Here is a 20,773-nt window from a genome sequence, read left to right on the forward strand (position 1 = left end):
AACATGTCATCGAAAGTTCATGTTCTGCATTCACACTTGAACTTCTTCCCTGCTGGTCTTGGTGCAGTCAGTGAGGAACATGGTGAAAGGTTTCACCAGGCCATGGTGACCGTGGAGAAGAGGTATCAAGGCAACTGGAATCCATCAACGCTGGCCAACTGTTGTTGGACACTGACGTGAGAGGCACCGGATGCTGAGTACAGACGAAAATCAGCTGCAACACATTTTAAGCTCAGTTGAACTAACACCATGTGTCAGCATCATTATGAGATGAAACATGTTGAACTAAATAAAGTTATCTTCATGTTTCTCCAGGTTCTTACGTGATGCAGGAAACTCCTGCGTGATGCAGCACATCTGAAGTTGTTTCTGTGTTCAGCTTGACGTTGTCCATCATCATCTCTGGGGGGGGGGGGTTTTTTCAGGAAACAAAACGTTTGAAAAAATGTGTTGTCCAGTGACAGTATCAGCTCAATGGAGGGCTTGTGTTCAAGGGGACAAAACACACACACACACACACACACACACACACACACACACACACACACACACACACACACACACACACACACACACACACACACACACATACACATCCCACCACACCCCCACTGAGACTGAGGGGAAAGACAGGATTTGATACCGTGGGTGTGATTCTCACTGGAGTTTGTGTGTGTGTGTGTGTGTGTGTGTGTGTGTGTGTGTGTGTGTGTGTGTGTGTGTGTGTGTGTGTGTGTGTGTGTTTTGTCCCCTTGAACACAAGCCCTCCATTGAGCTGATACTGTTATTATCTATCATCAGACAAGGTGTTCCACATGTAAATTTATAATCCTACCATGACCAAATGGTGTGTGTGTGTGTGTGTGTGTGTGTGTGTGTGTGTGTGTGTGTGTGTGTGTGTGTGTGTGTGCGTGATATATACAGCGATAGAAACCCACTGCTATAGGTCTAACATTAGACTACTAAGCTCTGTGACCAGCCGCCAGATCGGACATGGAAAGATGGGATTAGGGGGGATTCTCTGCATCTAAACAGTCTGTGTGTGTGTGTGTGTGTGTGTGTGTGTGTGTGTGTGTGTGTGTGTGTGTGTTATATTTTGTGTCTATCCCTCTGTCTGTCTGTGTCTCTCTCTCCATGTCTGTGGGTTTATTTCTGGCTAATACACTTCATGCTGCTGAAGTGTGAATATTGGAACATGTGAAGCAGACCAAACTTCATTTTCAATGACAGAATCCAGAGACACCAGAGCCCGGCTCTCTGACTGGTCCGCCATGGCCGGAGTGACTGAGTGAGTGACTCACTGAGTGAGTGAGTGAGCGAGTGACTGAGTGAGTGACTGTGAGCGAGTGACTGAGTGAGTGACTGTGAGCGAGTGACTGAGTGAGTGACTGAGTGAGCGAGTGAGTGACTGAGTGAGTGACTGAGTAAGTGAGTGAGTGAGTGACTGGGTGACTGAGTGGGTGACTGAGTGAGCAAGTGAGTGACTGAGTAAGTGACTGACTGAGTGAGTGACTGACTTAGTAACTGAGTGACTAAGTGAGCAGGTGACTGACTGAGTGAATGACTAAGCGACTGAGTGAATGAGTGAATGACTGGGTGACTGAGTGAGCGAGTGACTGACTGAGTGAATGACTAAGCGACTGAGTGAATGAGTGAATGACTAGGTGACTGAGTGAGCGAGTGACTGAGTGAGTGACTGAGTGAATGACTGAGTGAGCAAGTGACTGACTGACTGATTAAGTGACAGAGTAAGTGAGTGACTGAGTGAGTGAGTGACTGACTGACTGAGTGACTGACTGACTGAGTGACTAAGTGAGTGAGTAAGCAAGTGACTGACTGAGTAAGTGACTGAGTGAGTGAGTGAGTGAATGACTGGGTGACTGAGTGAGCAAGTGACTGACTGATTAAGTGACTGAGTAAGTGAGTGACTGAGTGAGTGACTGACTGACTGACTGAGTGAGCGAGTAAATGACTGAGTGGGTGACTGAGTGAGCAAGTGACTGAGTGACTGACTGATTAAGTGACTGAGTGAGCGAGTGACTGAGTGACTGACTGAGTAAGTGAGTGACTGGGTGAGTGAGTGAGTGACTGACTGACTGACTGAGTGAGCCCCTCGCTATTTTCTCTCTCGTCTTCCACCTTCCAATCCGCGCCATCACCCGCTTCATGTCATTGGCCACAGCAGAAGCGCGTTGTGCGACAGACATAATCATCCGTGTGAAACAGTGATCTGTATATAACTATATGTACTATAGCTAACTTAGTAATCGAGTTACTCAAGATTCTTGAGTAATCATTTCAGCCCTAGCTTGGATACATTACACACACACACACACACACTGCTCTCTCTCACAAACAAATTCATACTTAGATTAACACTTGCACAAATTATCTGCACTTCTGTTTCTCTCTCTCTCTCTCTCTCTCTCTCTCTCTCTCTCTCTGTCTCTCTGTCTCTCTCTCTCTCCATGTCTCCCTCTCTGTCTCTCTCTCGCTGTCTGTCTGTCTGTCTGTCTGTCTGTCTGTCTGTCTGTCTCTCTCTCTCTTTGTCTCTCTCTCGCTGCCTGTCTGTCTGTCTGTCTCTCTCTCTCTCCCTCTCCATGTCTCCCTCTGTCTCTCTCTCGCTGCCTGTCTGTCTCTCTCTCTCTCTCTCTCTCCCTCTCCATGTCTCCCTCTGTCTCTCTCTCGCTGCCTGTCTGTCTCTCTCTCTCTCTCTCTCTCTCTCTCTCTCTCTCTCTCTCTCTCTCTCTCTCTCTCTCTCCCTCTCCATGTCTCCCTCTGTCTCTCTCTCGCTGCCTGTCTGTCTCTGTCTCTGTCTCTCTCTCTCTCTCTCTCTCTCTCCCTCTCCATGTCTCCCTCTGTCTCTCTCTCGCTGCCTGTCTGTCTCTGTCTCTCTCTCTCTCTCTCTCTCTCTCTCTCTCTCTCTCTCTCTCTCTCTCCATGTCTCCCTCTCTGTCTCTCTCTCGCTGTCTGTCTGTCTGTCTCACACACATACACACACACACCCTCTTGCATGTATGAGGAGGCAGTCAAGGCTGCTGTGTGAGCATGAAGCCAGCTGTGTGTCTGTACATAATGAAAGTGAGGCAGAGATGTGACACGTGCATTATTATGTAGATACGGAGCTCTGCGTCTCCACATGGTATTAAGAGGATACGCCGTGTGCTGGAGAGGGCGAGTGAAGGGGAATAAGTAGGAGGATGTGAGAGAAACAGAGAGAGATCTTGGGGTTTTTGAAGTGGAGATAGCAAAAATCACAGAAGCCGGAGTCCTTCTCCTCTCATTCAACTCCCCATCTCCTTCTCTCTCTCCCTCTGTTTGGCTGTCTGGCTGTCTGTCTGTCTGTCTCTCTCTCTCTCTCTGTCACTCTCTTGCCATCTCTCACTTCCGATCCATCAATGAAGAGATCAAACCAAAGTTAATTTCAAGCTCCGCCCCTTTTCTACCTCCTCCCCCCAAATCCCCATCTCCTCCTTTAAAGCCCTCACTTCCCCCAACTACCATACACTTACTCATGACAGAGAGACAGAGAGAGAGACAGAGAGAGAGAATGAATGGATGGATGAGGGAATGCCAGAAAGAGAGATGGCATAGTTTTATAGATGAGTTGAAAAAATAGATAGATAGATAGATAGATAGATAGATAGATAGATAGATAGATAGATAGATAGATACACACAGTTCAGACCTACCTCCACCTAAACATCATCTTCATCATACATAGGTGCTGTCTTCATAGTAAAGATGATAATAATGATACATTTTATTTGTGGGCGCCTTTCAGAGCACTCAAGGACACCTTACAGCACACAGTAAAAGACAAGCAGCACTGTATCAGACAGCATAAAATCAAACAAAGCAGGGTAGACAATAAAAAGTTAATACAACAGATAAGTATAAAGTCATCATCTGCACAAAACTCAGTGCAGCGTGGATCAGGCTGAATATGCCAGTTTGAAAAGGTGCATTTTGAGATGGGATGTGAATGTTGAAAGAGAGTCAGTGTTGTGAAGGTCTTGTGGGAGAGAGCTCCATAGGTGGGGGGCAGAACGACTGAAGGCTCTAGACCCCATGGTAGTCCAGCGGGCCAATGGTGTAGTGAGTTGGAGAGCAGAAGAGGATCTGAGAGTGCGGGAGGGTGTGTGGATATGAAGGAGTTCAGAAAGATATGAAGGAGCTGGGTTATTAAGGGCCTTAAAGGTGAGGAGCAGGATCTTGAAGTCAATATGGTATTTAACAGGGAGCCAGTGGAGCTGCTGAAGAACAGGAGTGATGTGATCTATGGAAGGAATTCTGGTAATGATACGGGCAGCTGAATTCTGGACCAACTGAAGTTTATGAAGACACTTGAGGGGAAGACCAAAGAGGATAAAATTGCAGTAGTCAATACAGGATGTAACCAGGGTGTGAGTGAGTATGGCGGTGCTGTCAGGTGTAGGTGACGGGTGAAGACGATTAATATTGCGTAGGTGGAAGTATGCAGACTGAGTAATATTGTTGATGTGGGCTTCAAAAGATAATGTGCTGTCCAGGATGACACCCAGACTCTTAACCTGAGGTGATGGAGGAACTATAGAATTTTCAATAGTTAGGGAAAAACCATCTGGTTTAGCCAAAGTAGATCAAAGTAGATTTAGTACCTACTAAGAGGACCTCGGTTTTATCACTATTAAGTTTGAGGAAGTGGTATGAAAGCCAGGATTTAATTTCTAGTAAGCAGTCACTAAGGGAAGTGGGTGGAAGAGTGGAGGTAGGCTTAGTGGATAGATGAAGCTGGGTGTCATCCGCGTAGCAGTGAAATTGAATGCCAGATTTCCTGAAAATGTGGCCAAGAAGTAATAGGTAAATAATAAATAGGAGATGTCCCAACACAGAGCCCTGGAGAACACCGGTAGTAACGGGAAAGGACTGTGATCTCAAATTTTTAAGTTGAATTTTTAGGTTGAAGATGTCTTCATAGTAAAGATAGTAAAGATGTCTTCATAGTAAAGATAAATAAAGGTGTCTTCATAGTAAACATAGCACCACCTTCATGTTCCAGTCAACATCACATTATAATGACAAGGAAGCGCACAAGAGACCAAGAAAAGGCCCTATTTTACTCATATTATTTAACTTGCTTATTTCTGTGTAATGGCCTGAAATCTAAAGTATTAGGAAGTTTTGGAAAACACACACACACAGATTCAGTTGTGTTTCAGATCTTCGTTTTGATGAATGAACATCTAAAGATGAGTTTTATCTGTGAAGATTAATCGTCACGCTCACCGACTGATAGGAAAGATTTCTCATTTTTGTCTCCACATTTTTTTCATCCCATTAAAATATTCTGTGCCTTTTGCAGTCGTTCTCCATCTGTGGGTTGCTGTAGTCTAAACTGTCAGTTAGCAAATTAATTGTTGCTTTGGCCCAAATGCATCACGTTCAGGATCTGTTATGTCATTAAAAGGCCTTTTTCACTTTTACATTAACTTATCACACAGTCGGATGGATAAATCTCGTGTTTTATAAAACTGGAGTGTCAGATGGGGAACACACACTAACGTCCGTGTACAACAGCCTGTCATGATCTAAACAATGTGATTTATATTCTAAAAGGACAGTTCAAGGCAGTACAGTTGTATAAGTTATACTGTGTTTCACACACTTGGTCTCAACCTGGATGTGTGTTATATTGTAGCGAATTCGGGGGACAGCCGGAAACCGCCCCGCAGCCGGGAAGCGAACCCGGGTTGCCTGCACCACGGGCAGCTGCGCTAACCAGTCAACTAAAGGGTCCAACCCGTGTTCACGTCCTGGCAGCGGTTCCCGGTTGCCCCCTGAATTTGCTACGTTGGTGTCAGAAGTGGGATGGTGAGACCATGAGGCCATCAGAAGCACGTGCGCCCAGAGAGGTGAGGGAGCTGATTGGCTGATCCGCGGGGACGCACTTCCTGAAGGGGGGGGCGGGTAGTGTAACGACCACAGATCACTACCCTCGCTAGCCCTTGGTTAGGGGTCGGACCCTTTAGTTGACTGGTTAGCGCAGTCGCCCATGGTAAGGGAGACCCGGGTTCGTGTCTCCGCTGCAGCAATTCCCGCCTCCCCCGAATTCACTACAGTATGTTAGAATTGTTTCGTCTTGTTTAATGTCGGCGGACAGGTTGAATGGATGAAAACCATTTGGGTCACATTTTTAAATGGAGTTTTAGAAATTATTTTCCACCTTTTATTTTCTTCCCCCAACTTTTTTCTGTTTGAAATATTGAGTGAACTTCCTTTATTCATGAGTCCCTTTGCTGCCAAATTCAACTCCTCTGTTTTTTGGCTGGATGTGAATGTCTGAGCGACCATGTTAGAGTGAGTCAGGATCAGGTTTGTTGGCTATGTAGGTTTGCACACACATGGAATTTGACTCTGGTTTCGTGACTCAATAAAAACATGAAAAAGTTTCAGGTGTTCTACAGAAAGGGCAACCCACCCCCATATTAGGATCCACCCTGTGGGGAAAAATAGTGGCCAAAGCCCCATGAGTCACCCTCCACTGCAGATCCCCTGCTCTTGGTTTGTAAACCACTCGGTGCTCTCAGCCGGGCCACAGAGACTGGTCCACCCAGACAGACCTGCTGCCCAGAGAAGACAGTCTGTCAGTCTGTCTGTGTGGACGGACTGACAGGCTGTCTTCTCTGGTCCACCCAGACAGGTGGAGACACAGGAACATCTCCTGCTACAATGTAGCACATATGAAGACATTAGAACAATGTTCTTTACAAAAATTAAATGCCAGTTTCTTTCTCAAAATCTTGCCGAGGTTGTGATGTGTGGCCAGACTGCAGTATAACCCGTACTGGGAGAAAGCCGTGTCGGCAGCATAGAAGCAGCAGGACATGTGAGGTCATGTCAGCCTGAGAGACAGACAGCCCAGCACAGGACGTTAAAGCGCGTGATAATTAACACCCCTCCATCTCTCTCTCCATCTTTCCTCTCCTCTCTCCTCCCTCCACCTGCTCCTCCCTCCACCTGCTCTCGTTCTGTCAGTTTGGTGAAAGTGTGTATAAATGAGACTATCGTTGTAATTGGATTTTAGTTCTCTCTTTCGCTTCTTTCCAGCAGTTTTCTTTCGGCTCTCGGTCTAACCAACTCTTAGAATAGGAATTCACATGAACGTTTAAACTGGAAACCTCGCAGCGGAAACGGTAACTCCAGCTGGCAGGTGGAGGGAGTTGTTCTCCCATCGACAGGCCAAACCATTCCAATGTACTGGGACCAGTATCATTTGGGTGACTGTGTTTGGAATACGTTTAAGTTACTGCATTGTTCGCATTGACTCAAAAAGTCTGAAAATGATCTTCTTTGCTTTCTTTTAAATTTGAATTAAAAACCATCTGCCCACAAAAAAGAAAATAAATGTGAATCTTTTCATCCGTCTCCAAACAAACTGTTTTATTGTGGACATCCTATGACCCACCTGGGGTCATGACCCATAGTTTTAAAACCACTGCTGTAGCTGATGGGTGGGTGGATGGATGGATGGATGGATGGATGGGTGGGTGGGTGGGTAAAGACCATGTATGAGTGAAAGAACACAGCACTGTGGGTATGTGGGTGATATTCTCATCCAGAGCAACAGTACACGTGGGACAATAATACATTGATTAAATCATCAGGTGGTGTACTGTGAGCTTTTCTCTGACCCTGTCTGACCTTTGACCCTTCTCTTTCTGTCTCACACTTTCTCTGTGTCTCTTATCTTTCCTCTTGGTCAGGTGATCCACGTCACGGGACGCCTCAGGATCCGGATGGCGCTGACCCATTCCCGCTCCGTTCCCAACCAGATCATGGGGATGGTGGTGGTAGCACACGCCCTGCCACCGCCCACCATCAACGAGGTCCGAATCGACTGCCAGATGTTTGTCACCCGCGTCAACATGGACCTCAACATCGTCTACTGCGAGAACAGGTAAGCCTCGCCGCGGTGAACGGTCTGAGGGCGCCGGCAGGAAGGGAGCTGGATTCACCTCCAGGCCTGGAGAGCTTTTAGAACCAGAGAGAAAAAGGTTTCAAAAAGTGGTTCTTGATGAAAAGATCATCACCAACTTTAGAGACATGGAGAAATACTCGTTACTTAGCAGTCATGGTAACACTGAGTCTTCAAATCCAATGTAGAAGTTTGAAAAGTTACATGGGGGGGAAAAGTTAAATTACAGAAACACTGCAGAGGGAAATTCTCGCTGATTTAGTTCAAGGCTAATTAACCCAGTCCAAAAGATAAACTGTCTTCCACACAGAGACAACTGAGCCTTTACTTTTAATCACTTCCTTACAAGGTCAGGTCTAAAACTTGGATTTTAGAAAAAGCGTTTTTTAGTCTTTGAAATCTCAGGAACCAATCCACCTGAACTGACGGTGAGTTTACTGGAAAACTTTCGCTGGATGATTACAGCTCACACACACATGGGGAACTGGGGGGAATAGCGTGATCCTCCCACGCGCTACGTCCCCCTGGTGAAACTCCTCACTGTCAGGTGAAAAGAAGCGGCCGGTGACTCCACATGTATGGGAGGAGGCATGTGGTAGTCTGCAGCCCTCCCCGGATCAGCAGAGGGAGTGGAGCAGAGACCGGGGAGGCTTGGAAGAGTGGACTAATTGGCCAGGTACAACCGGGGAGAAAAATCCAAAAAGAAATTCTGGTGTGTGAGATCTGCAACTTATCTTGGTGCCTCAGGGCAGCAGAGAGGCTCTGAAGTCGTGCAGACACCCCACGACCAAGAGAACAGCAGGAGCACCGAGCCCACAGGGGGACCAGCAGCCCCAGAGGAGCACCGAGCCCACAGGGGGACCAGCAGCCCCAGAGGAGCACCGAGCCCACAGGGGGACCAACAGCCCCAGAGGAGCACCGAGCCCACAGGGGGACCAGCAGCCCCAGAGGAGCACCGAGCCCACAGGGGGACCAACAGCCCCAGAGGAGCACCGAGCCCACAGGGGGACCAACAGCCCCAGAGGAGCACCGAGCCCACAGGGGGACCAACAGCCCCAGAGGAGCACCGAGCCCACAGGGGGACCAACAGCCCCAGAGGAGCACCGAGCCCACAGGGGGACCAGCAGCCCCAGAGGAGCACCGAGCCCACAGGGGGACCAGCAGCCCCAGAGGAGCACTGAGCCCACAGGGGGACCAGCAGCCCCAGAGGAGCACCGAGCCCACAGGGGGACCAGCAGCCCCAGAGGAGCACCGAGCCCACAGGAGGACCAGCAGCCCCAGAGGAGCACCGAGCCCACAGGGGACCAGCAGCCCCAGAGGAGCACCGAGCCCACAGGGGGACCAGCAGCCCCAGAGGAGCACTGAGCCCACAGGGGGACCAGCAGCCCCAGAGGAGCACCGAGCCCAGAGGGGGACCAACAGCCCCAGAGGAGCACCGAGCCCCACAGGGGGACCAGCAGCCCCAGAGGAGCACCGAGCCCAGAGGGGGACCAACAGCCCCAGAGGAGCACCGAGCCCACAGGGGGACCAGCAGCCCCACAGGCGGACCAGCAGCCCCACAGGGGGACCAGCAGCCCCACAGGGGGACCAGCAGCCCCAGAGGATCACCAAGCCCACAGGGGGACCGGCAGCCACAGAGCAACACTGTTTGTCCATAGGTTGTGTAACATGTTCCCGGCTCTGGCCTCTCTCAGGACACATTTGAGTCGTAGACCAGGTTCCTAGTTTCAACAGACACGTGTGTACAGGTCATGTCGGGTGATTACAGTGAAGACGTCACCATGGAGACGCCTCGGGTGACCTTCGGTTTCAGTCAGTAAAAGGCTTCATGAGAGTCTATTTGAAGCCACACGTTCTGACCACCAGCGTGTGAGACACTTAAGTATTATTGTGTAAATTGCTTCATTCTTACACATTTTGACCAAGGGCTTGAAAAGAGAGGGAATAAAAAGCCCACAAGAAAACGAAGAGTGTCCTCCGTCACGCCTTGTTATTCATGAAGGAACGTGTCCCGAGCCCGCCTGCTGTAACAGGGACGTGTGTGGCTGATGGATCTATTTCTCCCCGCCTCGGCTTTTCAGACATGCATTAGGATCTGGTTTCAGGTGTTCACCATCGCCGAGGAGCGAAGAGGAGGAGGGGCAATATATATCCGAAATAACCCCCCTCCACTTTTTCATCTTTTTTTTTTAAGAACAAGAAAAAAGCAATACTAGACAGATTGCTTTCTGGCAAAGGGACATGAAGCGAGGGAGGTGATGTTGTACGTGGAGCGATAGGAGGTGTACGGGGAGACACGAGGCGGTCCCATTACGGCTCCACTTTCAGGATGAGCCTCTGAGGAAATGAGAGGACGCCACGGCGGGTTTTCAAAAGAACGCCGTGTGCTGGTACCTTCCTACCAGATACTAGTCACCCCTGGACCAGGGTGATGGAGGGATGTTGTTCCGTCTGTCCTGTGCTGAATTTATTTCAAATAAAAACTTTTAAACTCGGTGTTCTGCACCTGTACGATAGACGGCCTGGCCATGATGTCCAGCCTTCAGTTGGAGAGGGTTTTGTTTTGGGTTTATTGTTGTTGTTTTGTTATGAACTCGAGTCCGAATCAGAATCACTGTAATCCCACAGTACAGATGTGGGTGGAGTCATCCTCTGGAACATACTGTAGCGATCCTGCTACGGTACAGATGTGGATGGAGTCATCCTCTGGAACATACTGTAGCGATCCTACTATGATACAGATGTGGACGGAGTCATCCTCTGGAACATACTGTAGCGATCCTGCTACGGTACAGATGTGGATGGAGTCATCCTCTGGAACATACTGTAGCGATCCTACTATGATACAGATGTGGACGGAGTCATCCTCTGGAACATACTTTAGCAATCCTGCTATGATACAGATGTGGATGGAGTCATCCTCTGGAACATACTGTAGCGATCCTGCTACAGTACAGATGTGGGCGGAGTCATCCTCTGGAACATACTGTAGCGATCCTACTATGATACAGATGTGGACAGAGTCATCCTCTGGAACATACTGTAGCGATCCTGCTACGGTACAGATGTGGATGGAGTCATCCTCTGGAACATACTGTAGCGATCCTACTATGATACAGATGTGGATGGAGTCATCCTCTGGAACATTCTGTAGCGATCCTGCTACGGTATAGATGTGGATGGAGTCATCCTCTGGAACATACTGTAGCGATCCTGCTACAGTACAGATGTGGATGGAGTCATCCTCTGGAACATACTGTAGCGATCCTGCTACAGTACAGATGTGGATGGAGTCATCCTCTGGAACATACTGTAGCGATCCTACTATGATACAGATGTGGACGGAGTCATCCTCTGGAACATACTGTAGCGATCCTGCTACGGTATAGATGTGGACGGAGTCATCCTCTGGAACATACTTTAGCGATCCTGCTATGATACAGATTTGGATGGAGTCATCCTCTGGAACATACTGTAGCAATCCTGCTACGATACAGATGTGGACGGAGTCATTCTCTGGAACATACTGTAGCGATCCTGCTATGATACAGATGTGGACGGAGTCGTCCTGTGGAACATACTGTAGCGATCCTGCTATGATACAGATGTGGATGGAGTCATCCTCTGGAACATACTGTAGCGATCCTGCTGTGGGGGAGACTTGTAGTCTTGGGGGATTTCTGGGGGGAGGAGTGGACCCAGTTTAGTTATTAGATCATTGGTTATTATATGGGGGGGGGGCTACCGGGAGAAGGAGGAGAGACTAATTTCTCATGGAGAGCGAGAGAGCTTTAGTTTTGTTTTGGCAGTTTCCTGCTTGTGGGCTTTTGTTATTTTCGGGTAAGGGAGAGAGGGTGGCGCAGTGGTTAGTGCGGACGCCTCGCAGCAAAAAGGTCCTGGGTTCGAGCCCCGGGGTTGTCCAACCTTGGGGGTCGTCCTCTGTGTGGAGTTTGCATGTTCTCCCCGTGTCTGCGTGGGTTTCCTCCAGGTGCTCTGGTTCCCTCCCAGAGTCCAAAGACATGTTGGTCAGGTGAATTGGCCGTACTGTGTGTGTGTGTGTGTGTGTGTGTGTGTGTGTGTGTGTGTGTGTGTGTATGGGCCCTGTGTGATGGCCTGGTGGCCTGTCCAGGGTGTCTCCCCGCCTACCGCCCAATGACTGCTGGGATAGGCTCCCGTCCATACCCATAGCCACCTACAACAGCCCCTGAGCTCTGTAAACCAGGAAGAGATAGTTACCTCCCTCACATCCACTATAACCACTGCTCTGAGTAATTTGAGCACTCCCACGATCAGTGCAGCACCATCTCCAGCCTGCCATGAAGAGCGTGGTAGGATGGCCTTACCTCCTGGGAGATGTAGCGGGCTCATATAGGCCCCTCATGAGGGTGGGGATACCTGCAGTCAGCTGAGACTGACAAAGACACTTAGATGAGCGATCAAACGTTTCTCCCACTAAACATTGTGCCCAGAAGAACTGAGTTAACTTCCTGGGATTTCTGGCACTGGGCTCAGTTTGAGATTGTTGCAGCAGCCAATCGTTGGTCTCCAGCTGAGGGTGCAGGCCAGTTAGCAGCAGCTGTTTGGGGGGAGTGAGAAAAGTGTTGTTGAACACCACTGTGGCCGGGCTGAATAATCCCAAAGCCATAGCCCAAGCATTAGACAGGTGATCCGGGAGTCATTATGCGGCGGAGGTTTAATGAGAGAGTCTGTGCCCCGGGGGAGAAACTTGGTGTTTTTACTGCACAACTATGTTATCTTGCCTCTAAGGGCTTCCCAAACTGGTCCCCGCTAAGGAGGCCGTCATTCGCGGGTTTTTGCCAACAACTGGGGTTGATGAGCCCGGAAAGCTTGCAGGATGCCCTGGAGAGTGCTGTCGCAGCGGAGGAAATCCTCATCGAGGGCTTTGCGAGTTACCCGAGACCGCATTGCATTGCAGGCCCCTGGGAGGAGGAGGAGAGACTGGTTCCACGCAGAGAGTGAGAGAGTTTTAGTTTTGTTTTGGGGGTTTCCTGCTTTGGGGCTTTTGCTGTTTTCGGCGCTCCTCCCAACCTGAGTGTAGCCTGTTATCAGAGGGCAATAAATCTGGCCTTCGGGTTCAATGGTCCCTCTGTCTCCTCGTTACCGTGTGTTTGAAATCCCTGCTGGGGAACCGCCAACGCCACAGTATTAACCAGTTACAGAGTCGCAGTGATCAAAGTCTCACAGATAAAATGAGGGCTGTCCTAAATGCCATTTTCTGGGTTCTGGCACTTCGGTGCTAATCAACAGTGAATATCCAGAGCTTCGGGGACAGCGGCGGTGGGGGGGGGGGGGGGGGGACATGACTCGGGAAGGACTCAGCCAGACATTAGTTCTCCATTCTCGACTGAGATGGACGACATAGCAGTGCAACGCGTGTCTTTCGATTTAATTGAAGTCATTCATTGTTAAGGATTCTGTGATTCCACAGTATCGTTTGTGTTATTTGTTAATAAAAAACATTTTCCAAATTATAATCCCAAGGGATTTGGTTGAACGAGGGCCTATCTATTCACTTCTCGTGACATAATCAAAACTTGTGACAATTTTTCTTATCATGGATGAATTATAGACCTACCTAAACGCTCATTATAACTGGCTCCGAATCCGAGACAACGCCCTAAGTGCTGTGAAACAGAAACCACATACTAACCAACAAATGTAAGATTCATATTTATATTTATAAGATTTATATTTATTTATAATTTTTTGATTGTCATTTCTCAGTATTCGCGCGGTGGGCGGGCCAACTGCAGTTCCAGATTCCATCAGCTGTTAGCCTAAGTCTATAAGGTTTTACAACCTGAACCCAACAAGAGTCAAACAGAGATACAAAACACGCTTATTTCTGTTATAACAACAACACTTTTAACGAGAGAGCCGTAACAGCAGGTATAACAACAGTAGGCTTAACAGTATAGTACTCAAACTTTTCTTTTTTTCTTTTTCTTTTTAGAATTTTTCCCCCTTTTTCTCCCCAATTGTACCTGGCCAATTACCCCATTCTTCTGAGCCGTCTCGGTCGCTGCTCCCCCCCGCTGATCCTGGGAGGGCTGCAGACTACCACATGCCTCCTCCGATACATGTGGACTCACCAGCTGCTTCTTTTCACCTGACAGTGAGGAGTTTCACCAGGGGGACGTAGCATGTGGGAGGATCACGCTATTCCCCCCAGTTCCCCCTCCCCCCTTAACAGGTGCCCCAACTGACCAGAGGAGGCGCTAGTGCAGCGACCAGGACACATACCCACATCCGGCTTCCAACCCGCAGACACGGCCAATTGTGTCTGTAGGGACGCCCGGCTAGGCTGGAGGTAACACGGGGACTTGAACCGGCGATCCCCGTGTTGGTAGACAACGGAATAGACCGCTACGCCACCCGGACACCTCCTGAAACTTTCCTGGCAAAGAACTCATAAGTTACTCAGAAATACAATTATTGTTTCTACCAATTACTGACACAGTGAAGAATGAAAAAAAATGAACTGTAATAGAACTGTAATGAATGGAACAAGGTAGCGCATCTATAGTAACATATATATAGTAACATCTGTAGTAATATATATAGTAACATCTATAGTATCATCTATAGTAACATCTATAGTGCCATCTATAGTAACATATAGTAACGTCTATAGTGACATCTATAGTAACATATAGTAATGTCTATAGTGACATCTATAGTAACATCTGTAGTAATATATATAGTAACATCTGTAGTAATATATATAGTAACATATATAGTAACATCTATAGTGACATCTATAGTAACATATAGTAACGTCTATAGTGACATCTATAGTGACATCTATAGTAACATCTGTAGTAATATACATAGTAACACCTATAGTATCATCTATAGTAACATCTATAGTGCCATCTATAGTAACATATTAATGTCTATAGTGACATCTATAGTAACATATAGTAACGTCTATAGTGACATCTATAGTAACAGATATAGTAACATAGTAACATCTATAGTAACAGTAGCACAGCTGCGCTCTTCTGGCATTTTTGTCTTCTCTCTAACGACCAAAGTGAACCGAAGCGTGGTGATCATATAGGTTCAGTGCCTGTATTTGCAAACCTGCATGGCCAATAAACATGATTCTGATTCTGAAGTCAACAGCATGTTTGGTTTCATTTGTATCATCAGTGACTATATGTCATTAGCATGTTGACAGCATGTTTGGTTGTGTTTGAATGGTCAGTGACTGCATTCGCTGTCGTGAATAGTGTGAGTTCACTGAACTAAAACACAGCCGAACGGTCAGTTCAGCTCACTGACTAGTGAAATGTGAACGGTCGTTTGTGAAGGACAAGCCAGTGAGCTGAGAATAAGATTGGATAAAGATACCGTTTGCAAACTGAAAAATGCTATAACCAAGTCTTACCCTATTTTGTACAGCACGTATATCTTAGCGACACCTAATCATTAAATAAAATATTTGGTACTACTTGCTATGTCGAGACGTCAAGACGTGAGGGGGCGGGGGAGGGAGAGCTTGAGTGGCTCAGCGACTGTCTATTACCTGGCGTTTGTGCCAGTACTGTTTCTGTAAGATTAATTTGAGATGACCAACTGTAAATGCTGAATATGCAGAATGCATTTTATTTACATTGAAAATGTTTTAGGTGTGTAAAGAGAAAAGAGAATATTTGTTGAACTCAGTTTTTTGTGGCTGTGTCCATTTTTTTAAGTAAGGTGCAATATTTTCAATGATTTTGAAGTAATGCAAAAATAATCCTAGTGTATTCAGATTCTATTACATTTTGTAATCCAATGGTTTACGATAGTAAAAAAAAAATAAAACCATGTAATTGGAATTCAGGAACTACATTTCAAAGTAATCTGGCCCAAGCCTGTCTGTGAAACCCCTAGTCTTTATCATGTTAATAGTTTGTTTGGGTTTGTTTGTAGGATCAGCGACTACATGGACCTGACTCCTGTGGACATCGTGGGGAAGCGGTGTTACCAGTTTATTCACGCTGAAGACGTGGAGGGAATCAGACATTGTCACCTGGACCGTGAGTGTTACAACTACAGAATAGATTAACTTTATTTTACGAAAGGAAACTTCATGAACATTACATACATCATTATGTACCATTAGTTCAGTTGAATGTGATGTGGCAGTAGCGACGTGAGGATTGGACAGGCTAATTTTCTTTTCTTTTGGTTTGGCTAGGTTTTTAGAAGAATGTAGTTCACCACTTATATAATATATATCTATCCATAGATAGATAGATAGATAGATAAACCTCTCACCCTTTTTCGGGTGGTGTGTGTCTTCCTCAAGCTCGGGTCCTCTACCAGAGGCCTGGGAGTTTGAGGGTTCTGCGCAGTATCTTAGCTTAGTTCTTCCCTCAGTCTTTGGTATTTCTCTAGTTTCTTGTGCTCTTACTTCCTGACATTGCCATCGTTCGGGATTGCTACATCGATCACTACTGCTGTCTTCTGTTCCTTGTCGACCACCACAATGTCCGGTTGATTAGCCAGCACCTGCTTGTCAGTCTGGAACTTGAAGTCCCACAGGATCTTAGCTCTGTCATTCTGAACCACCTTTGACAATGTTTCCCATTTGGACTTGAGGACTTACAGTCTGTATTTAGTAGAGATATTCCTGTGCACTATCCCAGCCACTTGATTATGCCTTTCAATGTACACTTTCCCAGCTAGCATTTTACACCCTGCTACTAAGTGCTGGACTGTCTCAGGAATTTCTTTACACAGCCTGCATTTTGGGTCTTGTCTAGTGTGGTAGACCCCTGCTGCAACCGATCTGGTGCTGAATGCCTGTTTTTGTGCTGCTATGATCAGAGCCTCTGTGCTGTCCTTCAGTCCAGCCATTTCTAGCCACTGATAGGATTTCTCGATATCAGCCACATCTTTTATCAGCCGATTGTACATGCCATGGAGGGGCTTGGTCTTCCATGATACCTCCTCTTCTTCTTCCTTCACTCAGCAGTTTATCCTGGGGGTGAGGCCTCTATCCCGGGGGGGGGGCTCTTTTTCACATACTTGTGGATGTTCCTTGTTTCATCCACGATAGTGGCTCTAACACTCACTAACCCTTGCTTGTCTTTTCACTTGTCATACGGTCTCATGCTGCTGAACTTCGGGTGGAACCCTCCATGGATTGTGGGGAGTTCCCATGTCCTGATATCTGTGGCCTTTATCTCCTCCTTTGGCCAGCTTATGATTCCAGCTGGGTATCTGATGAGTGGTAGTGCACATATATTGATGGCTTAGATCTTATTCTTCCCATTGAACTGGCTCCTCAGGACCTGCCTCATTCTCTGGAGGTGTTCAGCTGTAGTTGACCTCCTTGCTGCCTCTCTATAGTTTACATTTGCCTGTGGAATATCCAGGTACTTGTAACTGTCCTAAATGTCTGTTATCCTGCTATCTGGTAATTCAACCCCTTCAGTCCTCACAACCTTTCTTCTTTCTGCCACCATTTGACCACACTTGTCCAGTCTAAACGACATCCCGATGTCGTCGCTGTAGATCCTGGTGAGGTGGATCAGCAAGTCAATGTCTCTCTCTTTCCTAGCACACAGCTTGATGTCATCCATGTATAGGAGGTGGCTGATGGTAACTCCACTGCTGAACCTGTATCCATATCCACTCTTTGTGATGATCTGACTGAGGGGCTTCAGGCCTATACAGAACAGCAGTGGGGATAGTGCATCACCTTGGTTTATGCCACATTTGATAGTTACCTGTGTGATTGCCTTTGAGTTGGCCTCTAGTATTGTTTTCCACTGCCACAATGAGTTCTTGATGAAGGCTGTTAGTGTCCTGTTGGCTTTGTATAGTGCCAGGCACTCCAGTAACCAGGTGTGGGGCATTAAATTGTAGGCTTTCTTGTTGTCAATCCAGGCTGTGCTCAGGTTGCTCTATCTGGTCTTAGAGTCTTGGGTGACTGCTCTATCAACCAGTAGCTGATGCTTTGACTCTCTGGTGTTGTTCCCAATTCCTTTCTGAGTTTCGCTCATGTACTGACTCATGTTCCCATTCAGCTTAGCTGCTATGATGCCTGACAGGTTCTTCCATTTTGTGGAGAGGCAGGTTATCGGCCGGTAGTTTGAAGGTGTTGTACCCTTGTGGGGATCCTTCATCATCAGTATTGTTCTCCCCTGTGTTAGCCAGTCAGGGTGAGAACCTGACGTTAACAGCTGGTTCATCTGTGTTGCCAGGTGTTCATAGAGTGCCTTTAGCTTCTTCAGCCACTAGGCGTGAATCCTGTCAGACCCTGGTGCAGTCCAGCTCTTCATGTTTGAGACTCATCATTGGATGTTGGCCAATGTGATGATAACTGGTTCTTGTTCTGGGATATTGCTGTGGTCTGCTTTTAGGTCAACTAGCCACTAGTGTTGTGTGATGCCTCCTTTTACCATATATCCTTCCAGTATCGCTCAGTCTGTGCTCTGAGTGGGTCTGATGTGTCCCTTGTTACTCTGCAGCTGGGAGTACACTTGAGATGGTTCTGTGAGAAACACGCCATTTACTCTTTTCACTTCAATTCTCTAGTGTATCTTTTCAGCCTGGTGGCCAAAGCGGTGAGCCTTTGTTTGGCAGTTTCCAGGGCATCACTTATGGACAGCTTGCTGTGCTTCTTCAACCAGGGCCTGTCTTTCATCACACCTTTCCACACCTCTGTTAACAGGCTAACACCTCTACGTGCTGCTTTGATCTTGGCTTCCAGCCTTCTTTTCCATGGAGGGTAATGTTGGTGACCTGTGTTCTTAATCCTGTACCCAAGCATATACAAGCTCATTGGTCTCTATTGTGGTGGAAGTTGAGATGTGTTAGGCTGTGTTCACATCCGCAAACAGGCTTTGTGATGGTACTTTGTCACTGAGTTGTGGAAGCCATGCCCGAGTGTTGACTGTTTTTAGTCTGGCCATGTTTCTCATTTGAACCAGTAGCTTCAGCTGTCATGGCTGGTAGGATTGTTTCAGCTGGTTGGGGTTTGTCGTCATGTATCTCCTGCCTACTGTGTGGCCATTCAGGGTGCTGAACTGTATAGTCATCCTGTTGAATCCTCTCAATCTCAAGGCATGACAGTAGCTTCCTTCTATTGATGTTTGAGCATTGAGCCACTAGCTGCTTCTGAGTCAGTGTGGAAGTAGGTCTCCTACTAGTCCACAGTTCCCACATTCTCTTTATATAGTCCTCTCTAGGGGTCTGCTGTTATAGTAGCATTCCATCAATTCCAGATTCTCGGCCCTTGTCCATGAATGTGTTGTTCCAGTAGTTCATTTCTCATCAGGTTGCCCCGGTTCCCCAAAACCTGACACAGACCTTGTTGACTTGGGTGACGTCCGAGACTGTATGATTCTATTCATGTTACTCACTCGTAGCCAAGGTGGTAGCTGGCTTGTATAGCGTTAGGACTGTAGGCCACAGACTCTTACAGGAGACTTGTCCCAATTGGCGTTTGAACCGCCAATCTCCGGCATGGAAAGTTGACGACATTCTTACCAACTGAGCTGTGTGTGTGTGTGTGTGTGTGTGTGTGTGTGTGTGTGTGTGTGTGTGTGTGTGTGTGTGTGTGTGTGTGTGTGTGTGTGTGTGTGTGTGTGTGTGTGTGTGTGTGTGTGTGTGTGTGTGTGAGAGCCTTAAAGCTTCTGCATAATTTTGTTGTACAGATTTTGTGAAAACAGATGTTTAATGATTGTGAATCTTCTTGCGATGCCCCCACTCTCAACTCTTGTTTTTACCCATAATCCATCCATGGACTTAAGTTTGCCCTGTAGCAGCAATGCAACATGTGTGTTTCATCACAGCAACACACAAGTCCAGCAGATCTGAACACACAGTGATGTCAATGATGTCAATAGTGGCTTCAAAGTTTTCTTCTGACTACCTGCTTCACAAACACATACAAGCACGCATACTCTCTCTCGCTCCCCCCCCTCCCTCACTCTCTCATACACACACAAACTCACACACACATGCACACAAACACACATACTCATGTGCACACACACACACAGACACAGACTGCTCCTCCTTGACTTGTTGTGCAGGGTGTGCAGTTGAAATGAAAAGACTTGACAACATGTCTGTGTTAGTTAACAGGAAGTAGAAAGAATGTGTATGTTAGTTAGCAGGAAGTAGAAAAACATGGTTTAGTAGTTCTGTTATTAGGACAGACGCTGTGTTAGCTGTACATGTGACGATAAATCCACCGTCTGCTTGTTGGACATGCTCCTTGCTGAAGGTGAACACATTCCTCCTCCTCATTTCTGTCGTCAGGATTGCCTGCAAACACTCAAGATTCAGAAATAATTGCACAAAACACTGCTGGGTTGAGGGTTAAAATATACTGTACACAATATATTGTAGAGAAACACACCGGCACAGAAGTCAAAGGAAGCCATCTCTCTCCGAGGAGAGAAGATACCAGCAGAAGTCTGACACGTTCAGCCCCTGGCAGGTACAGACAGTCAGCCTACAGAAACACTCCTGGATACCGCAGCGACAACTGGTCAACAGTTCAACACAAGTTCTGCTTTCTGCAGAAACACCGTCAAATGGAAACACTAGGCTCGCAGCCTCTCGAAGATCTCCACATATTATGCAGGAGTATAAGCCCTGGACTTACCCGCTACCACCAGAGCACCGGCCGGGGTGGGGGGGGGGGTGAGGGGGTTGATTACATATGTACAGTATATAGGACAGTCACTTACAGTTGTGTGTGTGTGTGTGTATTGTAATCAAAGGACATAGCCCTCTAGGTGTCGAACCCTAGTCCTTGCTGGTATTGTTGACGGGATGGAAAGT

The 20,773-nt window shown here is 47.2% G+C and overlaps 1 protein-coding gene across 1 annotated transcript in view; it reads left to right on the forward strand.

The window, feature by feature from the left end:
* Positions 1-20,773, forward strand: part of LOC130126676 (neuronal PAS domain-containing protein 3) — a 508,822-nt gene that overhangs the window by 448,268 nt on the left and 39,781 nt on the right. Inside the window, exons 8-9 of the mRNA XM_056296287.1 lie at positions 7,746-7,939; positions 15,899-16,005. Coding sequence (XP_056152262.1) covers positions 7,746-7,939; positions 15,899-16,005 — 301 coding nt within the window. The remainder of the gene's footprint in view (positions 1-7,745; positions 7,940-15,898; positions 16,006-20,773) is intronic.

This window comes from Lampris incognitus, chromosome 16 (genome assembly GCF_029633865.1).
Source record: "Lampris incognitus isolate fLamInc1 chromosome 16, fLamInc1.hap2, whole genome shotgun sequence".
Classification (NCBI taxonomy): domain Eukaryota; kingdom Metazoa; phylum Chordata; class Actinopteri; order Lampriformes; family Lampridae; genus Lampris; species Lampris incognitus.